We start from the raw sequence: 9090 nt of genomic DNA, 5'->3' as shown, positions 1-9090 counted from the left end.
TAGTGCCGTGTGTTCTTGGGGAGAATGGGGGCCCGGGCAGGGACACCAGCTGGCAGGTGAGGGGCAGGCGGGGCTGTCAGTAACGGTAGTGATCGGGTTTGAAGGGGCCGTCCACCGGCATGCCCAGGTACTGGGCCTGCTTCCCCGTCAGCTTGGTCAGCTTCACGTTCAGCTTCCCAAGGTGGGCTTCAGCCACTGCCTCATCCAGCTGGGGAAAAACACAGGAGACGGGAGATTAGTGCCATGTTTGGGGCCCCTTGCCCACCTCCAGCCGGAGAAGAGAGGCAGGAAGTTCGCACACAAACATCTTAGTCCAGCCTCACACCCAGTCTGTGTGCGTTGCTTTTGGGTGCCTCGCTGCCCCCTTCCTTGAGGAAAGACCAGTTGCAACCCTCTCCCCACCCCAACTGACCACAGCACCTAAGCAAAAGGCTTCTCTGAAATGAATCTATGGACAGAGCATATTGTCCATGGCAGGTGGAGAAAGGAGCACCGCCAGGGGGTTTCTACATAGGGAGGTAAACGACCTCAGCTTACCAGTGGGGAGTCTACTTAACCAAAGCGAATACAGACAGAGAAAGAAACAGCTCGGCTGAGAGTCTTTGGGTTAGACTAGTGTGATTGTTTTCAAATTAATTCTTGGACCCACCGGCCTTCACAAGATCGAGCCATCCCTTTGGGTGCCTGCTCCCATTGCACAGACTACAGCAGAAGTGATGGGGGCGACCTTAGACAGGTCCTAAAGGGCCTGGGGTTTCTTCCTTGCTCTCCGTGAATCTCAGGGACACTTGAAAAGCCCTACGGGAGGCGGAGTTTTGCTCTGTGTGCACAGGGTCGTTAGGGTGGGAGCTGACTTGAGGGCACCTAACATCAGCATAACATGGAAAGGCCCATTGGGGGCGGTACGTGGGGGCGGAAGGAGGGAGGACAGAGACCTCCTGCCAATAGCAACGTGAGGTGGGTCCTCCAGCCCCAGTCCAGCCTTCAGAGGCCTATTGCCAGGCTGAAATCTTGGCACCAACCTAACCAACGACTATGAGTCAGAATCACCAGCGAAGCGGTTCTCAAATTCTCCGGCCGCCTACATGGAAATACATTTTTGTTATTTTAAGCTATTAAGTTTTGGAGTTCACTTCTTATACAGCAATTGATTCATTGGTGGTCTGACCAGGGCTCCCTTTTCCCACTCACCACTAAGTGGTATAGTGGGGTTATGTGTTGAGCTACAAACTGCAAGGTCAGGAGTTCAGATCCAGCCACTCCAAAGGAGAAAGATGAAGCTTTCCATAATGATTTAAGTCCCAGAAGAAACCCTATATAGGGACCTAGAATCACTACGAGTCAGAATCAATTTGATGGCCGTGGGTTTGTTTTGGGTACTCCCCCTTTACAGGTGAGGGAATCAAGGCTCAGGAAAAGTGAAATGACTTGTCCACGGTCACACAACCACTAAGTGGCAGAGCTGGGATTAAATTTAGGTCGACCATGCTCCAAAATCCCAGAACTTGTCCTAATCATTTCAACCTCTGCTATTGAAGAGGCTGGACAAATTCCTAGGCATGTAAGGTCAGATAAGACCAATTTCTACCTCTGCTTGGTGCTAAAATGCATAAAAAGGTGCACTTAGTGGCACTTACAGAAGGGTTAATCAGGAAGGTGGCTCTAGGCTTCCCGGCTTTTTGTTCTTGGTGGAACCTTCCTGAGCCCCTAGCTTTGAGGCATAGGCAGCCCATTCCCAAGTGGTTTCACCTCCAGGCTCAGGAAGCCAGAGGGCTTCCAACACTGCATTCTTCACCGAGACAGCCAGCCACATTCTCTCCCATGGAGTGGGCCCAAAGCTCAGCACCACCACCAGGGCTTCCATTGCCTGTCTCTCACAAAAGAAGTTAGGGAAGGCAGGGTTCACTTTGATGTGTGCACATGAAACTTTTCTTGACTTTCTTACTATAGTGGTTACACACAATATTTGACTTTTTGTGATTACTTATTTCACTGAGCACAATGCCCTCCAGGTCATCCATCTTGTGAGATAAGATCGTTAAGGTTCATTGTGCCAACCTGGCCGATAAACACGTGGGGTTAACTGAAGGGCGGAGAGAGAAATGGCAAGGCGAGCCTCTCTTGCTTTCTGATGGTCAGACCAAGGTGCAGCTGCCTTAACCAGTTCCCTGCTTCAGCTGGCAAGGCTCACTTCCTGCAAGACATCCCTGAGAAGCCACATGGATCTACCCTGATGCAGCCCTGGGTGCTCGAGCAGCCATGTAGAGACCCCTGCCAGCGCTGAAATGGTTACCCACCCACTGATTAGGCTTTCCTCCTACATTCAGCGTCATTGCATTTGTTTTGTGAGATTGAGGAAGACTTTGTAGACTGGTGTTGGACTTATGGGCTAATATTGGACTTATGGGCTTGGACAGCACTGGGTTGGGATGCTTTCTTAATGTACATTTACCCTTTGTATAAAACTCTCTTAGACATATAAGTTTCTGTGGATTTGCTTCCCTAGTTTACCCAGACTAACACATGAGATGTTTTACAGACTCATTGTTTTTCTTAACTTTGAGGCGTAGGTACCAGTCTGTTTATTCATTTGTCCTTAAATGGGCACTAAAAAAAAAAAATAGGTTGTTTCCATTTTCTTCTTGCTGGCTACTGTGAGAACTGTTACAATGAACATGGTATAATGTCTCGGGACATTAGACAATCCCACCAGCAGTGCATGAGTTCTAAAATCCCCAAACCCTTGCCTTGCCGGCAGGTTTCTTCTCTTGTAACTATTATAGCCAGGGTGACATAACATCTCATTACTGTTTTGATTTACCTCTCTCTAATGGCGAATGACCGAGGAGCCCGGAGGCACCGTTAGGTTAAGTTGATCACAAGGTTGAAGGTTCAAACCCACTATGCTGCTCCCATTAGATTTATAGATTCTGAAACCCTATATGGTTCACTGAGTTGGAACGGACTCAGTGGCAGTGGGCAAACACTAATGATTAGGAGCACCTCTTGTATTTGCTGCTAATCTGAAAGTCTTTAGTGAAAGGTCTGTTCATTTCCTATGCCATTTTTAGTCGGATTATCGGTCCAGTTTTGTTACTGAGGCATTAATGTTAGTCCCTTGTCAGAATGTCACCGCCAATCTGTAGGCTCTTTTCATCTTCTTTTGAAGTATTAGTAGAAAATAAACTAAGTGACTAGGACCTAGTTGTCTAGCAATCTGTTTATGACATAAATTAGGACCCCTCATTTTTCTTCTATATTTTAGTTTTTACATTTAGGTCTTTGAACCATCTTAAGTTTTTATATAAGTGGTGTGAGGTATGGATCCTATTTCATTTTTCTGCAAATGGATATCCCATTTTGCCAGCAACATGTAGTGGATTTTGCTCCTCGGTCAGAGGTCAGCTGTCCATATGCAGATAGGTTTACTTCTGGGTTCTTAATTCTGTCCCATTGGTCTCTGTGTCTCTTATACCCGGACCAGGCAGCTGACTAACAGCTGTAAAGGTTCTGAGATCGGAAGTGTAAGGCCTCCTAACTTTATTCTTTTTTTCAGTAGTGTTTTTCTTTCCTTACCATATAAACACGGTGATTAGCTTTTCTTGTTAAAGGATGTCGATGGAATCTGAATTGGGATTACATATCTATAGATTGTTTTGCACAGTACTGACATTTTCACAATGTCCTATCTGACTATCCATAAACATAGGATGTTCTTCCGTGCATGTAGGTCTCTTGGGTTCTTATAGCTTTGGGGAGTTCTCGCTGTTTAAAGTCTTTTATATACCTGGTTGGAGTTATTCATATTACTATTATTCTATATCATCAATTTTATTACTATTATAAATGGTATGTTTTCCTGATTCTCTATCCAAAGTTCACTTTGCTAGTTAGTATAGAAGAATCCAACAGATTTTTGTATGTTGATCTTGATCTGTCACTTTGCTGAATCCTCCTGTCAGTTTTCCACCATCTGTCTTGCAGAATCGCTGAGATTCCTACATGTACAATCACATCATCTTTAAGCATCCATCCAGGGGCTTTTCATTTCCCTCTCTTGCCTTATTGCTCTGGCTGGGGTTTCCATTACAGTAAAGGGTGATACAGGGCATCTTTGTCTGATTCCCTTTCTCAAGGGAACCTTCAGTCTCTCAGGGCTTCCAGTCCTTCCCCTCTGAGAATAAGGTTGGCTGTTGGTATTGCATAAATGTCCGTTATACTGAAGAATTCTCCTCTTATGCCTATTATCAGGAGGGGGCGTGAGATCCTACCAAACGTCTTTTCTACATTGACTGATAAGATCGCACGGTTCCTTTCCTTATTTCGTGATGTGGTAGTTGGTGATGACTTCCTAATGTTGAACCATCCCTGAATCGCGGGTATGAGTGGCAGGCCGGCATGCATGCAGTTGCTAAGGGCAGGGGTGAAGGGGAAGGAGGAATGAAGGGGTGGGACAGTAAGTAGCGGGGTGCCTCTCACCAAATGGATGGCAGAGGGAGACAGCTTGGCTGGGTTGGTGAGCAGTTAGTGGGATTACCTGCCCCCACTCAGGTGGATCAGCAGATGCAAGCGGGGAAGGGGAGCAAGTTCCTCTGGTTACTAAGCAAAGGTGCCTGAACTCTTCCCACTGGCTGCAGCCAGCAAGCAGGACCTGATTTCACTCCAAGAAGGCTACACCGCCTGCTGGAAATTCTGTGACGCTGCCTTCTGAGCTCCTGACCCAGAGCACCACTGTCTTTGTCTCAAGATGGCCACACAGTGCCAGCCTGGCTGCCACGCTCCACACCATCTCAGTGTTCCATCAGTTCTCCATCCATTCTTGTTTTATGCTCAGGGTCCCAGGAGTATCATCCGGTATCTGTTCCACTTAATTTCTCAGGTGTTTGCTGTGGGGGACAGTGTGGTGTGCCCCAAACCGCCATTTTGGCCGGAAGTTCACAGCAGGGTATATACTCTGGTATTGAACACATGAAGAAATGAACCCAGAGAAGGTGGTAAAGGCAGGCTCAGACACCAGGCAGAATGAAGTCCTCTCATCCCCAGGGTACAAACAGATTCGTCACTTCCCCTACCTGGCCTAGCCGAGAATGCCCTTCCCACTCCCCGTACCCTGCACCACCGTGTCAGAGTGATTAACAACTTGGGCAGATAAAGGGGTGGGTTCTATTCCTAGCCTGATGCTTAACACCTACGGGAACAAGCCAATCTCTGAACCTGTTTTCTCATTTATAGGATAGATGTAACAATTATGCCCCTCTTGTGGCTGCTACAAAGATGCGAGTATGTAGAGTGCTTGATAGAAGCAGTCGCTTTATAATTAAATGTGACTGCTCTTCATCATTAGCCCTTTGCCCACACATGATCTTGACGCATGAAGCTGAGGGTGTCCTGTCTCTAACCCATGTTCTGGAGGCAATGGAGGTAAGGACAGTAGACTAGGTGCTGGGGTAGGTGGTGAGATCTTTGGCTCTTTTGTTTCCAATCGTGGCTGTATTTCTGAGGCCAATCTTGCCTAACTTTTCACCAAATTCATACTTATCTTTTCCCCAGATGAGATCAGAGGGGGACCAACAGAGAATTTTTCTTAACTCTATGACAAACCTAGGGGGCTGACAAGCTGCGTAGGGCAGGGGCTGCATTCAGCTGAAAGACATGCCCAGGTTGCCCCACTAAGTGATTTTTATTTTATTATTACTATTTATTTTATTTCAAATCATTTTATTGGGGAACCAAGTGATTTTTAAAACCTGTAATGAGTTGCCTAGAATTAAAATGGCAATATTTGTATGAAGACTTTTTTGATATCTGAACTCTCGTCAGAGGTCAGAAGCTCTGGGCCAGTGAGCTCAGGCTTCAAGGTGAAGACAACAGAGTGGCAACCACCCCACTTCTCTGTCAGCTCCCACCCAGGTGCTTCACTCACCTATCTGATCCTTGTGGGCCTGTGGGTTTGAGACCCCTGCTCTAGGGGAACCCTCGATCCCTGAATGCGGTCTGCTGCCTTCATTTGACAGAGGAGACACAAGGTTCTGTCCACTGCAAAGCTCAGGCTCGTCTCCCTACCCAACCCTGCACCTGGGGTGTGCCCCAGAGGAGGGCACTCCCCACCGTGGGTCTGTTTCCTGCTCGGACCAACTCAGGACCAGGTGAAGAGTGCTCTTCAAAGAGGGAGAACGCTTCCTAGACACTGACGAACCCTGCAGAGGAAGCCTAGACACGGACACATGGCCTTGGGCCTGGGATGGAGGCAGGGACCCACCTTCTTGGGCAGGAAGTGGACTCCAACGGGGTACTTGTCCGGGTGGGTCCACAGTTCTATCTGCGCCAGCACCTGGTTGGTGAAGGAGTTGCTCATCACGAAGCTGGGGTGGCCCACGGCACAGCCCAAGTTGACCAGCCGGCCCTCAGCCAGGAGGATGATGCGGCGCCCATTCTTCAGCCGGTAGCGGTCCACCTGGGAGTGGACAGAGCCATGGTTAGGGCTGGTGAACACTGCTCCCACTGGCCACTCTTCCCTCTTTGTCTAACAGGCCTCCCTATCTGCAGACAAACTCCAGCACAGGGCCTAGGGCACACACCAAGTCATAAGAGCCAAGAGCTATCCCGTGACACTGAGCTGCAGAACTCAAGGAGGTAATGAATGAGCCGAGACAGCGAACGCATCTGGTTCTTTGCACAGAAGTTCTCTGTGAGTCGAACCGACTCGATGGCACCCAAGAACCAACACCCGAAGAATAGTAACCTGTTCTCACTCTTATTATTGTTACCGTGGGACCTGTGCCGAGTTCTTTACATCTATCAAGTACATGTATTACTGGATATTATTTATGTATTCATATAGTAATCATATTTAGTCCTAATCCCAACACTGTGATTCAAATGCTAGTAGTCCTCAGTGGCGGTGGGTTTTTATTAACACTGAAAAGGAGCCCTGGCAGGGCTGCAGTTAAAATTTCCGCTGCTGACGGGTGGTTGGTGGTGTGAATCCAGCGACTGCTCCACAGGGGAAAGACAGGCAGTCTGCTTCCCTAAGAGGGGCAGCCTTGGAAGCCCTCTGGGGGCAGCCGTGAGCACTGGGGCTACGTGTTCTGCTAAGACCTGAAAGCTCAGTGGTTTGAAATCACTTACTGCTCAGAGGGGGAAAGATGGGGCAGTCTGCTTCTGCAAAGCGGCCTTGGAAACCTTAGGGTGTAGTTCTACTTGGGTCTATGGCAGCTGTTCTCAATCTGTGGGTCACACGCGACCCCTTGGGGGGGTGTCCAAAGGACCCTTTCACAGGGATCACCTAGTACATCCTACACATCAGATATTTACATGACAATTCATAACAGCAGCAAAATGACAGTGATGAAGTAGCAACAAAAATAATGGTATGGTTGCGGCATACGGCAGGCTGAGAAGCACTGCTCTAGAGGGTGGCTATGAGGCTGAGTCAGAATGAACACCAACAGGGATTACTGCCATTAGTGCGGGCAGGCAAGAGTTCCTGGGGAGAGCCAACAATTAAGCACCAACTGAAAGGTGATTTACAAACCCCATGCCTGAGAGCAGTCTTACTCGTGGGGTCACCGTGAGTCAGAACTGACCGACAGCAACCAACCACCTCAGCACTGAGGGACCAAAGGTCAGGCTGCTGGCCCAGAGGCACACCGAGAAGGGGCTACAATTTGGGCTTAGCGTCTTGAGAACAGACCCTATGTTCTCAACCACTGTGCTCAGGAAAAGCTGACTACTCCAGTCTCAATTCTGGCCTCACTCCCAGAGATGCCAATTTAATGGGTCTAGGGAGATTCTGCCAAGGTTGAGAAGCCCCAGCTGAGTGAGTGAATGAGAAATGAAATGACTCTCCTCAATCCCGGCAATCCTTCTCCTCTCCCAACTGCCTGAAACACACACACACACACACACACACACACACTCACTCACTCACTCACTCCTTTCTGCCCTCCACCCCATCTTTCCTTTGCAATGACTCCCACACATTTCCCAAGATCCCAGCTTTCCAAGCTACCCCAAGAGGCCTATGACAGGTCCCAGGATAGATCTTTGATGTCCCCACAAGATTCGTTCAATAAACATTCAGTGACAACGGTCTGAGCCACGCCCACTGCAGGGAGACACCAACCTAGCCTCAGTCCTCATGGCACAACCAGGGAGACCTGCTGGGGGCGCTGTTAGAAATCTGCCCCCGGCCGGTAATACAAACCAAAGAACCAAAGCCATTGGCATCACACTGACTGGGACTGTGCCGACCCTGCAACGACAGAGCGGAGCTGCCCCATCCAGGCAGTGGCCACGTCTTCCTCCCGTGGAGCTACAGGTGGGCTCAACTGACAGCTTTCCATCTGGTAGCTGAGCACTTAACCACGGTGCTCCCAGAAACGCTCTAGACGCGTACAGAGGCCAAAGGCCTCCCCGAGGCAGCTTATCAACTTTTCCAATCAGAGAAAAATTATGCCGCAATAAATAACTCAGCAATGTTCATTCTTTCCAAAGGAATTCATTTCTCAATACCTCACTGCAAATTGTTCTTCTCCAGCCCCATTTTCCCAGCTCAGTGAATTGGCTCCAGGTTTCAAAGAGCTGTCCAAACCAGAAGCCTGGAATCTTCTGGATCCTTTCCTCATCCAGACCCCACACCCATCACCCACCTCTCCAATTAGAAGCTGCCATCACCCCTCACCAGGACTCCTAAGAGCCTCCATTTAAAGCCTCCTTGTTCACCCCCCACCCCTCTCTCTTACTCACCATTTTCATTCTTCAAGAAGTAACAGAGATCTTCCTAAATCAATTATCTTACCACCTGCATCATACCTGCCGAAAACCTTCTGGGACCCCCACTGACCCTTCCTTCGAGTCAGCTCTGAACCCAGGCTCTCCCACTGCCCAGGATTCACCAGCTTCCTCGACTGCCCCACAGTGGCCAGCCCATGAGCTCACCCCTCCTGGCCCCGCCCGTCTGCCCAGCGGGCTAGCAGGCCTGGCTGGGGTTCCTCACCTGAGGTTTTATGTTCACCTTCTCCACCGAGTTCTCGTTCAGCCACTTGACATCAATCTCCACGTCAAAGTGTCCGATGTTACACACAACGG

At 49.0% G+C, this 9090-nt stretch overlaps 1 protein-coding gene across 1 annotated transcript in view; it reads right to left on the bottom strand.

Moving 5' to 3' along the window:
• Positions 1-6: 6 nt before the first annotated feature.
• Positions 7-9090, bottom strand: part of AHCY (adenosylhomocysteinase) — a 24875-nt gene continuing 15791 nt past the window's right edge. The window contains exons 7-9 of the mRNA XM_045295520.1: positions 8999-9084; positions 6260-6454; positions 7-208 (exon numbers count right to left, since the gene is read on the bottom strand). Of these exons, the coding sequence (XP_045151455.1) occupies positions 77-208; positions 6260-6454; positions 8999-9084 (413 nt within the window). The 3' untranslated portion in view covers positions 7-76. The remainder of the gene's footprint in view (positions 209-6259; positions 6455-8998; positions 9085-9090) is intronic.

The sequence above is a fragment of the Echinops telfairi genome, unplaced genomic scaffold (genome assembly GCF_000313985.2).
Source record: "Echinops telfairi isolate 266 unplaced genomic scaffold, ASM31398v2 ScPeMD7_5592;HRSCAF=6446, whole genome shotgun sequence".
In the NCBI taxonomy this organism is placed as follows: domain Eukaryota; kingdom Metazoa; phylum Chordata; class Mammalia; order Afrosoricida; family Tenrecidae; genus Echinops; species Echinops telfairi.
This window is presented reverse-complemented; position numbering and strand designations above follow the sequence as displayed.